General features: G+C 33.8%; 2 protein-coding genes and 1 long non-coding RNA gene across 7 annotated transcripts in view; 1 reads left to right on the top strand and 2 right to left on the bottom strand.

Annotated features, from left to right (window-relative positions):
- Positions 1–12,868, bottom strand: part of Dap160 (dynamin associated protein 160) — a 34,288-nt gene extending 21,420 nt beyond the window's left edge. For 4 of the 5 annotated variants that reach the window (XM_074122576.1, XM_074122575.1, XM_074122577.1 and 1 more), the window contains exons 1-17: positions 12,645–12,868; positions 12,278–12,441; positions 12,062–12,204; positions 10,498–11,224; positions 10,244–10,420; positions 9,966–10,171; positions 9,687–9,837; positions 8,912–9,034; positions 7,636–7,774; positions 7,411–7,566; positions 7,099–7,254; positions 2,401–2,526; positions 2,217–2,325; positions 2,055–2,137; positions 1,344–1,498; positions 1,045–1,249; positions 818–971 (exon numbers count right to left, since the gene is read on the bottom strand). In XM_074122576.1, coding sequence (XP_073978677.1) covers positions 818–971; positions 1,045–1,249; positions 1,344–1,498; positions 2,055–2,137; positions 2,217–2,325; positions 2,401–2,526; positions 7,099–7,254; positions 7,411–7,566; positions 7,636–7,774; positions 8,912–9,034; positions 9,687–9,837; positions 9,966–10,171; positions 10,244–10,420; positions 10,498–11,224; positions 12,062–12,204; positions 12,278–12,429 — 2,962 coding nt within the window. In that variant the 5' untranslated portion in view covers positions 12,430–12,441; positions 12,645–12,868. The remainder of the gene's footprint in view (positions 1–817; positions 972–1,044; positions 1,250–1,343; positions 1,499–2,054; positions 2,138–2,216; positions 2,326–2,400; positions 2,527–7,098; positions 7,255–7,410; positions 7,567–7,635; positions 7,775–8,911; positions 9,035–9,686; positions 9,838–9,965; positions 10,172–10,243; positions 10,421–10,497; positions 11,225–12,061; positions 12,205–12,277; positions 12,442–12,644) is intronic. The other variant, XM_074122579.1, reaches the window with a different exon arrangement.
- On the top strand, positions 2,568–6,311 carry LOC141451314 (uncharacterized). Its single transcript, XM_074122594.1, has 5 exons — positions 2,568–2,773; positions 2,956–3,190; positions 3,264–3,465; positions 5,587–5,838; positions 5,919–6,311. The coding sequence occupies exons 1-5, from the start codon at positions 2,740–2,742 to the stop codon at positions 6,267–6,269; spliced, it is 1,074 nt and encodes a 357-aa protein (XP_073978695.1). The 5' UTR covers positions 2,568–2,739; the 3' UTR covers positions 6,270–6,311.
- Positions 2,956–7,092, bottom strand: LOC141451324 (uncharacterized). The gene is made up of 2 exons (XR_012456683.1): positions 6,684–7,092; positions 2,956–4,501 (listed from the first exon to the last, which is right to left on the bottom strand). It is a non-coding gene; the product is annotated as an uncharacterized lncRNA (long non-coding RNA).
- Positions 12,869–12,899: the final 31 nt, after the last annotated feature.

Here is a 12,899-nt window from a genome sequence, read left to right as displayed (position 1 = left end):
GTTAGCATGCTGGACTCCCACGCGGAAGTCCCGGGTTCGAATCCAGCAGCTGACCCTTAGATTTTCTCTTCCTAGGAGCTTCTTACAGCTCACTGTCCGGTGATGGACAGTGTTGTCTGTAACGAGAGAACACTGTCCGGAGGCTGGCAGTGCACTGGAAAAAGCTCCGGGCGCTAATGACCTCAGCTGTTGATGCGCCAAAAAAAAAAAAAAAAAAAAAAAAAAAAAAAAATAGGAGCTTCTTACAGCTCACTGTCCGGTGATGGACAGTGTTGTCTGTAACGAGAGAACACTGTCCGGAGGCCGGCAGTGCACTGGAAAAAGCTCCGGGCGCTAATGACCTCAGCTGTTAATGCGCCAAAAAAAAAAAAAAAATAATAATAATAATAATAACAGGCAGGGTGTGGCTGATTGATGTATCTGTCCCAGATGACGCCAACATAGCCCGCGCGTATACCACGAAATTGGCTAAATACAAGCCACTGGCGGCAGAAATATCTGCTGTGTGGAGAGGAGTCTCAGGGGTGGAGATAGTCCCGTTGATTATTTCAGCCACGGGACTTGTGCCGCGGTCGCTGGGGGAGGGCCTCTGCATGATGGGAATCAGGAGGAATAATTATGGTAATAATAATAATAATTAAAGTGAAGTGAAGGGATCAGCTGAGTGGCAGTGGTTACTGTTCTGAACCCCTTCTCGGAGACACGGATTTCGACCATTTTCTTATCCTTGGAAGTTTTTACAGCAACATGGAACATTTTTTAAATTAAAAAGATAAGTGTTTACCCAGTCGATCCAAGAGATTGATTAATTGAATACCTTGTCCTTCTGGTGGTAATATTTCAGTAGTTGTGCCAGTAATGGATTGATTTTGGCTCGCAAGAGTTGATACATTAGATACATCTTCCAGTTTGACATAAGATTTAGGGAACCATCCTTCAGCTAGATTTAGCTGTCCATAACACCATTGATCCTGAAGAAATATTAAATACCTCTATAGTACGTAAATTATTCTTTTACAAAGCATGTTATACAATGTTACTTACTTGAAGTTCGGTGACACTTAATGATTCCCCTTTCACGAAAGATAACTGTCCACTTTTTCTAGCAGTGAATGGGTACAATGCAACTGCTGTCATATTTACTGCTTTACCTAGCCCAAGAATAGGATCTAATCCAACAGGTAAAGAAGGACCATCCTCGATTAAAGATCCACTTTCCGAAACATTCTCTGCTACCTCAGCTATACCTCTGTTTATATAAAGAATTCATTAGCATAATAGCAAGCTTAAACAGTAAAATGGGGAAATTAATAAAATATTTCAAACAATTTTCGATTGCTTACTCTAAAGGTGTCTTAGCGCCAATGTTATTAGAAATAACATCGGTTCCTGTCACAGCCGAATCAAGAGGTTCTACATACGATTCTGGAAACCATCCAGTTACTTCTCTTAGTTCTCCAGAAAGCCAGCCAGGTTCGGAAGCTTGATTCGTTGGTACCTTTAATCAATTGAATAGTAACTTACATTTTAAAGGACTATACATAAATGAACTTACAACATTTACTTTTAAATTTCTATAAATATAAGTATACAAAAAAATAATAATTTTTTTATTGCCCAGGTAAAGGCGTATTAAAGGTATTATCGGCGGTCTTCTTATGGGTATAAGAAGAAAAGGAACCAGAATTTTATTACAAAAGGAAAATTAATCGTTTTCACTTTTACTCCAAACCAAATTTTCAGAGGATTACAATGGCATAAAATCCTACATTCACTACCAAATATTTCTTTTTGCAGAGACGAGCATACTTACTTTCATAAACCTACAAATATAATGAAGAAGAAGATTAAAAACAAAAAAAAAGTAACGATATTATTTCATAGTTATGTTACTCCATAGTGCAGAGAAAACTAACTTGAGTATTAATATATTCAAATATTTGTTTAATTAAATTTAAAAAATAACTAGAATTTTTTTTAATGCTGTACCCTCCGACATTTTCTTTCCTAGCAAAAAAAATGTTTCATTGCAACAAATAAATAAAGTTCTTTACCAATATAATATCCCCAGGTTGAAAGGATAATTCGTCAGCATTTCTAGCCACAAATTCATATAATCCTCGATATTTGGCAAAACCTAGAATAATTGATGAGAGATAAGTGTTTTATTAACTAATTAGTTTGTTTAGGACAACAAGAATGTATGTAAATGATACCTGGCCTGTCTTCTATTACTTCTTCTGGCCATGCCTGCGTTGGAGCGGTTTCCCAAGCTGCATCGCCCCAGCTGTTATCTAGTCGCGTATTACCTCTCATTTCCATTATCTAAAAAGTAAAAAATTTATATATTCGATGAATACACAATCTAAATTGTAAGAATTAAAGCCATATAAAGTTAACCTTATTTCTTTTTGCTTCATAAATAGCATACAGTTTTTCACATTCTGTTATCATGGATGAAAGTTCGCTTTTTAAGTTTTCCAGCTGAGAATTATTATTTTCTACGTCAGTAACTTTATTTTTCACCTGAAAAATATAATTAAAGAGTTATTATACGCCAAGAATAATCCTCAGAAGGAGTAGCACACAATAAATTAGTCAATAAATCAATAACTTCTTAATGTATAACAGAACAAAAACTGTAAGCAATAAAATCACCCAAAAAATATTTATTTAAAAAACCATAGAAACAAGTAAAAAAAAACATGGAAAAATATCGGAGGTTCAAAAATTGTGTATATGGAAATAATACTTTTTGTAGCTTTAATATTCAGTAAGTAACTTAGTAAAGAAAATATAAAATATTTAAAAAAACCTGCATCTTTCAGGTAACTTAGACAAGAGATTAAAAAAGTTCTTTTGTTTTTTGTGCAGATTTATCGAACCAAAAAATACAATAAATCACCTAATAAAATAATAAAATGTAAATGATAAATATGTGTAATTGTGTTTCAGTAAAATGTTCAAAGGTAGCAGGAATATGGATGTCAACAATGCTACCATTACCACGAGATTTAGAATTACTTATAGATTCAATATATGATGATGGATATTCACCAGAATATTTAGTAAAATACGATGACATTTCCGATGATGATCTGGCCCAGTCTGATCTATTACTGGGCTGGGAAAGACCTTTGGGAAGGAGTTCAGTAGAAAATCCAGTTATGGGAATTCTCGATCCAGACAGGTTATTTACAAATATAGATTACGAGCTGACGTTTATTATTATTTTAAAAACAATTTAATTTAAATAATTTAAGGGATGGAGCGAGAAGTTTACCAGCATGGATGAATTATTCTAAAGCCGTATTTGTGCCAAATGAAATAGACGATAAAATACGTGCTCGCCATCGATTTCACCCTCAAAATGGTAGAATGACAGGAAATTTACAGAAGGAAGTAGAACTGTACCATCCTGAAGGTATCAATGACGCAAATAGAGAAGCCAATCGTGGAAATGAGGTAATTTTACAATTTAAATAGTATATACAATTATAGCAAGGAATAATCATTGTACCGTATTAAAAGAGGCGGTTCCACCAAAAAGAGGAAGGAACGCAAGCAATCCAAAATGCCCATTGTTCCCCTAGGAATAATCATAGTCGTAGTGTAAACTAAGTAACCCTTTTTTTTATTTTTTCAATTTTACAAGTTTTAACTTTTTATGAATATTAGTAATTTATTCAAGACTGCACTCCTTCTTAATCATCTCTAGGGTAAAGCCGGTCTTTCTCTCTCATAATTAATTTATACTTGCTCTTTTATGGGCCATATACTTTTTTTTAAACATTCTTAAATGTATTCCATTTCATCTAAAATCTGATTCTTCATCTTTCTTTTTTTCTACTCTCTCCCGATCAGTCAATTTATATTTTATTACGAATCCTGGACTTCCTTTATCTGCCTACGTTTATTAACTATCTCTTTTTACCCCAATATCCTTATCATGTAACAACTATCTTGACTAGTTTTTATTTTTCACGCTTCTTCCATATAAGATCTAATGTGGTCTTTAATCTTTAACAAGTGACGTTATGGCCTTAATATCCATAAATCTAATGAACAGTACAACACATACAAGTTCCAACAAAAATAAAATAACTTTATGGAAACATTTAAAACCCCATACCACAAAACTCAATTTTTTTTTATTAAAATCGTAATTTAAAAACATTCGTCTCGAGAAATGGGGAAATACTTTTTATTTACTGTTTAATTACCATTACGTTGAGAGATTATTTATGATATTTTTACAATTATTGATTGATTGAAATAAATACCCTCACAAATGTAATAATAACATGTTTCTCTATACATGTTCATCAAGATTTCCAAAATACGTTTAATTTATAGTGCAATTATTAAGTAACCAAAAAAGTTGCTGCAAGTAATCTGCAATAATTTCTGAAATTCTTTATTTTTAATTATGGGTTTGTTTTGCACATTTGAAATTAATTTTGAAAGTCAAACTCATTATCTCTCAAGGAATTTTTCAAGCCTACAAAAGATTAAAGTTTCTTCTGACTTTAAATTATTATTAACCTTTTAAACGAACTTATTCTGCTACATTAATAAAGAAGTCTTTCAAAAGAAGCTGAAAGTAAAATTCCAAAAAAGCCCAATTTCACACCTGAACTACCTTGTAAAACTTTTAATCCTTTGTTTAATTAATGCAATTTCATTAGCGATGCAAAATAAATCTCTTCAGTTCATCCCCAATAGTAACACTTAAAAAAAACAAAAAATTGACAGCCAGTTTACTTTACTAAATCTGGCTATCTATTTCTCAATACTTAGGAAGACCCTAAACCAGATCTAACCGCTTATGGCGCAAAATGTCAAAATTTGGACAGATATTTTCAATTTCTCTTTAGATTTTATCAAGGCAGAAAAAGCGTTGATTTGAAACATACGTAAACTAATAAGATACCGTTAAGATGTTCGAATTTTTAATTTTGCTATCACTCGAATCAAAATCTTGAATAAAATATTTACTACGTATTTCATCAGGGGCCTAACTAATGTTTTTACTCAATATTTCATTAAAAAAGGTTTGATTTTTTGTTATTTTGCCACTATTTTGCTGTGAAGAGTTTTCCTTATTTATATTCACAAATCATAAGTCGCTTAAAGAGGTAATACAAACGTATGGCGTTAGCTTACAGTTTCTAAAAGAGTTTCAAGATCTTTCACTCTTACATCCAAATTCATTTCAATTGATTAACTTGTTACAAGACGGTTACCGATATAAATAATTAATAACTAAAAATTAATAATAATAACAAGCAAAAAGGGAAGGGATTAGCTATGAGGTTAGCATACTGGACTCCCACGCGGAGGTCCCGGGTTCGAATCCAGCAGCTGACCCTTAGATTTTCTCTTCCTAGGAGCTTCTTACAGCTCACTGTCCGGTGATGGACAGTGTTGTCTGTAACGAGAGAACACTGTCCGGAGGCCGGCAGTGCACTGGAAAAAGCTCCGGGCGCTAATGACCTTAGCTGTTGATGCGCCAAAAAAAAAAAAAAAAAAAAAAAAAAAAAAAAAAAAAAAAAATAACAAGCAAAAAAAAATTATGTTTAACAGGTATCCACTTCAACAAAATCGAACAGAGCAGCCACTTCTGAAAATTTAGATTTCTTGCTTCCAATTCCAGATTTCGGAACCACTACAAAATCCTCAAATGTCAAAGATAACAAAACCAAATCTACGAATGTGATTTTACCACAATCATTGAAGAACTCATTTTTTAACGGTTACATTATACCGCAAATTCCAGATATTCCAGTTGTGACAAAACATCCAGAATTGCATTTAGCACAAGAACCAGTGCATCATGTAAGTTGAAACTAAAATCCTAAACTGAAGCAAAAATTTATTATTCACACAATCTATTTTCATAATAATGTAAATTTCAGAAAACTCCTTCATTGCTGGAGTTAGTAGATCGGTTCAGAAAACAGTTCAAACAAGCAAAAACCGAAAACCTTACTAATAACCATGAAGCAAATGAAATAAGTACATTAGAAAAACTTTACACAACATTGATAAATATGAAAAACATTGATGATAAAAACTTTCAATCTAAAAAAAGTGAAGAAGAAAAACAGCTTTCACAAATGGAAGATAGGAACAATCCTGGTATCCAAATAAAAAAACATAAAGCAATAAGGCCACTTATTAGTCACATTAGACAATCACATCCTGGTCACAAAGATAGGTACATCGCTCATGTTAAGCCGCTTACATTACATCAGCGCAATAACTAAGGTCAAATATGAAGTTTAATACATCTTTTTTAGAATTCATAATGAGTTTTAATTAGAAAATATATATAATCAGACAAAGAAAAAAAATTATCTGTTATCGAGGTATCATTTCCTACTATGTCGTTTAAAGTAACTCATTACTTATTATTATTATTTCAGTACCGCATGAATTTGCGTTCAAAAATTGTCTTTTCACTGAAAATACTTATTTTAATAAGGGCTAATTAGTGACTAATTTTAAAATATTGATTTTAATACTTATATTAATAATGCTGAATCATTGGGTGAAACAATGGAAGAAACACGTTCTGATGAGAGGTAAATAATTTTCAAATAACTAGCAAAGATGCTTTTCAAGCATGAAAAAAATTAAGAACTGCAAGGTCTGATATCCAAATTACAATAAAGATAAACCTCTGAAATCCAAATGTTCCAAAGTTTTCAACTGAAATTTGTTTATCTATCTTCTAAGTTCGAAAGGTGAAGCGTTGATCAATAAACATTAAGCCATTCACTTTCGTCGCATACTTTTTTATTGCTTATTTTTATTACTCTTTTGGCTTTTATTTATTTTTTGGCGCCTCGATGGCGAGTTTGTTTTATGTGCTTTGATAGCTTTGGTCATTTTAGGTAAAATATGTTTCCGCTTCTTAATGAATATAATTTATCTATTTCTGTAAAATATTTATATTTTCTAAGCGTTTAGTAAAAAAAAAAAAATCAAATATTTAAAACATGTGATTTAATTCCATGAAAGTGAACATGATTGATATCAAAGTTTAGTCGAGAAAGAAGGAACTTAGAACAACAGATTTTGTATCATACTTACTTGTTCATCCAAATCAGCTAATTTGTCTTTCAAATTTTTCACTACTATTGTCTTATTATTGAACGCCAACACGTCGGCCTTCTCTTCTGCAGAATCCTTTCCTTGAAGTTTCCCTTGAGCTTCAAGTTTTGCTTTCTGCTGACTGAGTGCCACTACCTGTTGCGCACAAAGAAAAAAAAAACAACTAATAATCGTAACCCTCTTTCGACAACAACTTCGACACAACTTCTTTTCGACAAAAAAGAAAAAGGTAAAACATCTCTTAATTTCTTGCCTTGATCTCACTTTCTCACTTTTGTATAAATGATTTACCTGTTGATTTCGTTGTTTTAGCAAGGCTTTCAATTTATTATATTCAGCAAGATTTTGATCTCTTGTGGCCCTCATACCATCAATTACAGATTTCACGGATGTCACACCACATCGTGTTTCAGATATTTGACATGATAACTCTTTTACTTTTTCTTCCTAGAATAAATGATGTTAGTACAGAATATCTACTAACTGTCCCAGTAAAATATTTTAATAAAATTAAACCTTCTGTGATAATTCAATTGATAACGCTTGACTCTTAGCTTTTAAGCTTAACACAAACTCTTGCTGTTTTTGTCTTTGGTTCTGTAGCTCTTGATTTCTCTGCTTTTCCCATTCTAATTGCCTTTGCCTTTCCATTTCTCTAAAAATAAGAATAATGAGTATAATAATGAATATAAAGGTAGAAAATAAAAATTACGGGTTTTTATCTACAGGATCGTTCGATGATTGAGAATTGTACGCTGCAAGCCTGTTCCATCATGTATTCCCATTCTATGAACTCTAAACGTATTCAAGTGAAAAAGCTCTTTAAAACATGTTAACTTTATAAATGTCAACTTACGACTAAATAGTATTTAAATTTATAAAATGTATCCATAGGAAGAATTACTAGAAGTACAAATCAAATAGAGATAAAAGTATGGACCGACAAGGCCACTAAACAATTCAATTATATTTCTAACCCCTCATGGAATGTTTCGACTACATTGATATGATGTTCTGAATGTCCCCATCAGCTTTCAAACAAGCAGCACATATGCTGCACTTTCAATTCTTTCATTGAAAGAAACTGTGGGCTCTCGAAGCTATTATGCGATCTTTAACCAACATCTTTAACTTTCTGCCTTGCAGCACCCACTGTTCTAAGCCATTTCACAAGGATGTCTTGATTTGTCAATGGATCCCTCAACTGGTTCCATGGGGTTCCTTCTTCATATGATTAGTTTCAACGCTTTTGGTAGTTCAGCTTTTAGTAGTGCTCGTTTATAGTTAAGTTTAGCGGCGTATATTCGCCCTTTAAGTTTACAATCACCTTCGAAAGACAATTCAAAGACGTGCTAGTCTTTTAAATTGATTACTTAGTTTTACAAAGAAACAAACGTACAAGCTTTTATTTAACAAGCTAACATTAAGATTTGGCGAAAAATGGTCCAACATTTATGGTCACAAACGGATTTTAGAGAAATATATATCAATCTCGAAAAAAACCTTTGCAAGACTACAGTGCAGATCTAACCATTAGACTTCATGTACATATGTTGTGAAATATTTCGTGCTAGAACTATTTCACACTTGAAATTATATCGTATTATTGTCATGGAAAGTGGCTTAAAGTAGACGACAAAGTCAGCCGACTATAAATTTTCAATATGCCCGAGCCATGATAAGTAATATGCGATTTTGGAACCATGTACAATTTAAATCCTCACGGTTTATGCTATAATTCGTTTATAAAACTAAACCAAAATTATTTTATTACAAGGTATAATTGGAATACCTTCTGGCAGCTTCTCTCTGTTCTTGAACCCTTTTTCTTTCTTCTTCTTTGGCCTTTTCAATTTCTTTTTGTCTTTCAACTTGTCTTTCGAATTCTTCTTGTCTTTTTCTTTCCTGCTCTAACCTGAGGGACATTGTTATTCATTTAATAATTAGATTATAAAGAAAAATGTGGCAAATTTCTGTTCAGTAAATAAATTTCAGAAAGAGCGCTATCCGCAAAAACTGAGGAATTTCTGTATCTCTTTCTTAGACTTATTCTTAACACCTTAAAAAAGCTTTCACCTAGGCATGTTAGGACACTTCATTTTAGGTAATTTTGTTTTGACGTCGTCACTGTTTTTGAAAATTCAATGAAAATCACATATTTACAAATTATTTATGTCGTACACTATCAAATGTTTTTGAACTTCCAACTTATAAAAACAAATGTTGCAGATTTAGCCGCCTAAAGATATCAACATGGAGGCAGGACTTGCTTGCCTCGTTTTCCCACTAGGGCAGTTACATTTGAGTGTACGATTAGCTAATGTACAGACCCCAATCTAATTTACATTTATAATTTTAATGTTGCATGCACATTAAAATTTTTAGATCACAGAATTTTACTTTCTGACTTTCAACCGACCAGTTTATGACTCTTTTTAATTAGTAAATAGTGAAAGCTAGAATGTATTGCTTTTTTAACATTATTTTTAATACAGAACATCTTCGGCGCCAATGACTTCAGAAGTTGACGCTCCTTAATGTAAAAAACATTCAGAACCAACACGAACCTGATTTTTTCTTGCTTCTCTCTCTCTTCGCGTTCTTTTCGTTCTCTTTCTTCTTGCTCTTTCTTTTGAATTTCCAAAAGTGCTTTTCGTCTCCGATCAAGTTCAGCTTGACCCTTTTCAAAGTTTTCTTTTCTCTTATCTTCAAATGTAACTATAACGTATTGTTGGCAAAGAAAATATTAAAATAAGTTCCAATCACATTAACAACAAACAGCTAGTCTAAGGAACAAAACTCAATGCAGAGGAATAATAAAGTTGAGTCACTTAAACAAAAAATACCTTGACTGAGGCCGGCCATGGGATCCCCCTGGTCTGACGTAGCAGACAAGCTATTATTTCTGGCTCTTCTAAGTGTAGGTGGCACAAGATTTGGTGGTAGAGTAGGTGGTAATGTTTCACCAGCTCGAGCCAAGTCACAAAGATGAAGGGCCAACACAAATTCTTCACACGAAAGGCGACCATCCGCATCCATATCCGACAGTCCCCTAGCACATTAAAATGTTACATAAAGATTGTTAGATAATGTGCACGTAACAGACATTATAGTCCTCACCTACCAAATCTGAGCTAATACTGGTTGAGGAAGTTTAGAAGCCAAGAGAATGTTTCTTGCTTGAACACCAGTAAGAAATCCAGACCTTGTCTTGTCAGTGGTGTTAAATAACTGAGTGTACTTTAATTTGGAAGCTTGAGGAACTGCCCATTCCACTAGAGGAGGGGAACTCAACGTTAACCTAAGCAAACATAAAATTGTCCATCTATCAATTATGAAAAAAAAAAGAAAAAGAGAAGACAATGAACTATAACTTACGGAGATTCTACAGACGCTGCCCTGTCGACCAGAGGATGTACTGCAGGAGTGATGAGAGGTGGAGATGGAGGTGCAGGCTGGGCAACTGGTACTGCACTTGGTGGATTAGGCTGATTGGTTATTAGATTTGATAGAGTGTTGGGAGGCACTGCAGCTACATTGGTAAGTGCAGCGGTTAATGGAGGCATAGGAGTAAGTGGTGGCATTACTCCGCTGTTGATTATGGGTTGAATCGGTTGCGGTGGAATGGCAGAAGTAATGGAAGTTTGGCTAATTAAAGTTGGTTGTGTCATTACCGGTTGTTGTGCAATCAGCGGTTGAGGAGGAATTGATGGTGGTGGAACAGCAGCCTGATGAGGAATAACTGGTTGCGATAATATCAAAGGCTGCTGTGTCAATACTGTCTGTTGTAATAATGGCTGTTGAGGTAAGACTGTTGGCTGGGACATTAAGGTTTGTTGTAAGACTGGCTGGGGAGGAAGCTGTGGTAAAGGAGGTTTAGCAGGACGCATTACTTGAGGTAAGGGAGGTATAGGAGGAGCAGGTGTAAGAGGCTGTACTAGAGGAGGGGACACTACTGGAGAAGGTCCTCCTGAAGGTGGCGAGATGTGGCCAGGAGGCCGCTCATGTGTTACATTTGAAGATAACCCACTACTTAATCCAGGAATTAAAGGAGCATTGCTTGGTAAAGGTGGTATTGGTGGCTTGGTGACCGTTGTCAAGACAGCTAAAAAAAAAAAAAAAAAAAATCCTCATTTAAGCTCAATATTTTATCAGCATCCATAAAATGAAATTTAACGATTAATGAAACATAGAAAGTATATTTAAAAAAAGTAAAACGAAAATATTTATTAATAGGATGAAAAAAATAATGCCTATTTCAGTCATGATTTGCATTTTACATGATCATTTTGCCGAGCTTTCGACCTAGGAACTAACATAGGATTAATGAATCAGTCACAAAAAAACAATATTTTATTAATTTTTTCAACGTAAAATTCTCTAAAAACAGTTACTAAAAGCAAGTTAGAAAATGGAAATTAAGATAACTCCGAGCAGAGTAATCAAAAGGTGGCTGATAAGAATACGAAATTAACATCTTCAGTCACAACTCCCCGAAGCCTGTATTGGAAATACTTTCAAAATTACTCAAAAAAACAGTACTAGACTCTTCATATTAGAGGTGTCCACCCCATGACCTTATGATACTGTCCCTAAGCTGTTTATAAATAGTTACATAAATCAAGATAACGTGCATATAACAGACATCACCCCAAATCTGAGCTAATACTTGTTGAGGATGTTTAAGCCCAACAATAAACCTTGCACGAACATCAGGAAATCCAGACCTAGTCTTTTAATAATGTTAAATTAAATACATGAGTGCATTTTAGATTAGAAGTCTATGGGACTGTCCATTCCTCTAAAGAAGAAAGTTTTTTACGTTTCTAAAAATTTATTGACTTAACCCATATATAAACTGACAACGCTAGCTAATTTCGGTGTTTAATTGATGCGTTAGAAAACTCTAATTCCGGAATTTTAAAGAGAAGTCTTTACTCACCAGGTTGTGATACAAGAGCTTGAAGGGCTGGAGGCAATGATTTTGGAATATCAAAACCTCTTAGTTTTAAATTGATAAGTTTGCAAGCTATGCTAAATTCATTAATATTCATTTTTCCATCGGCATCAGTATCTGCTAAGGCCCTGCACAACAGATTGTAAACAATGTTAGGAACTAGATATCCACTAATTAACATTAAACAGATTCAGAACTAACCAAATCACTCCTAGTATGGCAGGTGGCAACTGAGATTGCAAGAGGAATCCTTTAGCCTGATCCCCAGTGACAATTCCATTGATGGGCTTTAGGGCGAGGAACTGTTGTTCAAAACGTGCTCGTTCGGCAGGAGTAATTACATACGGATCCATTATTAAGTGTACCTTAATGAAAAAATAAAATATATATCTAACTGTACGGTATAATATACAAAATGGGATATAAGGTTTATGCTAACATCAACAAGGTGATAAGTTATATGTACTGTTAACCAACGCCTTAAACAATATGAACGTAGAATAATAATCAGTTTTACTGCTGATAACTGTCTCTCCCTACTTTTAGGTTATAGTAAAAATGTATTTACCTCAAAAAGTCCTTTGATTATATCGATAGTACAATCTCCTTCCTTAAAACTACATCAGTCGCATAACTAATTCAGAAATGTAGGAACTACTTTATTTCAAGAGAAATGAACCGGGGTTCTACGTTATTAAAAGGAAGTACAATTATCGAGGGCTACACCCCCTAGACGACAAAAACCTCTACCGCTGCCGCTCTACGTCTGGGTGAATAGTGTAGTACTTGGCCAGATAAATCAATATAATGTATCGTACTGACA

This window comes from Rhodnius prolixus, unplaced genomic scaffold, assembly GCF_049639745.1.
Source record: "Rhodnius prolixus isolate KJV_2025 unplaced genomic scaffold, Rpr scaffold_8, whole genome shotgun sequence".
In the NCBI taxonomy this organism is placed as follows: Eukaryota; Metazoa; Arthropoda; class Insecta; order Hemiptera; family Reduviidae; genus Rhodnius; species Rhodnius prolixus.
Note: the sequence above shows the minus strand (reverse complement) of the source record. Positions and strands in the feature narration are given on the sequence as shown.

Excerpts from the sequence above, each read along its gene's own strand:
- LOC141451314 (XM_074122594.1), top strand. The coding sequence starts at position 2,740 with ATGGAAATAATACTTTTTGTAGCTTTAATATTCA. Across the intron at positions 2,774-2,955 it reads TTTTGTAGCTTTAATATTCA|TAAAATGTTCAAAGGTAGCA; the intron begins GTAAGTAACTTA and ends ATTGTGTTTCAG. Across the intron at positions 3,466-5,586 it reads AAGCCAATCGTGGAAATGAG|GTATCCACTTCAACAAAATC; the intron begins GTAATTTTACAA and ends TATGTTTAACAG.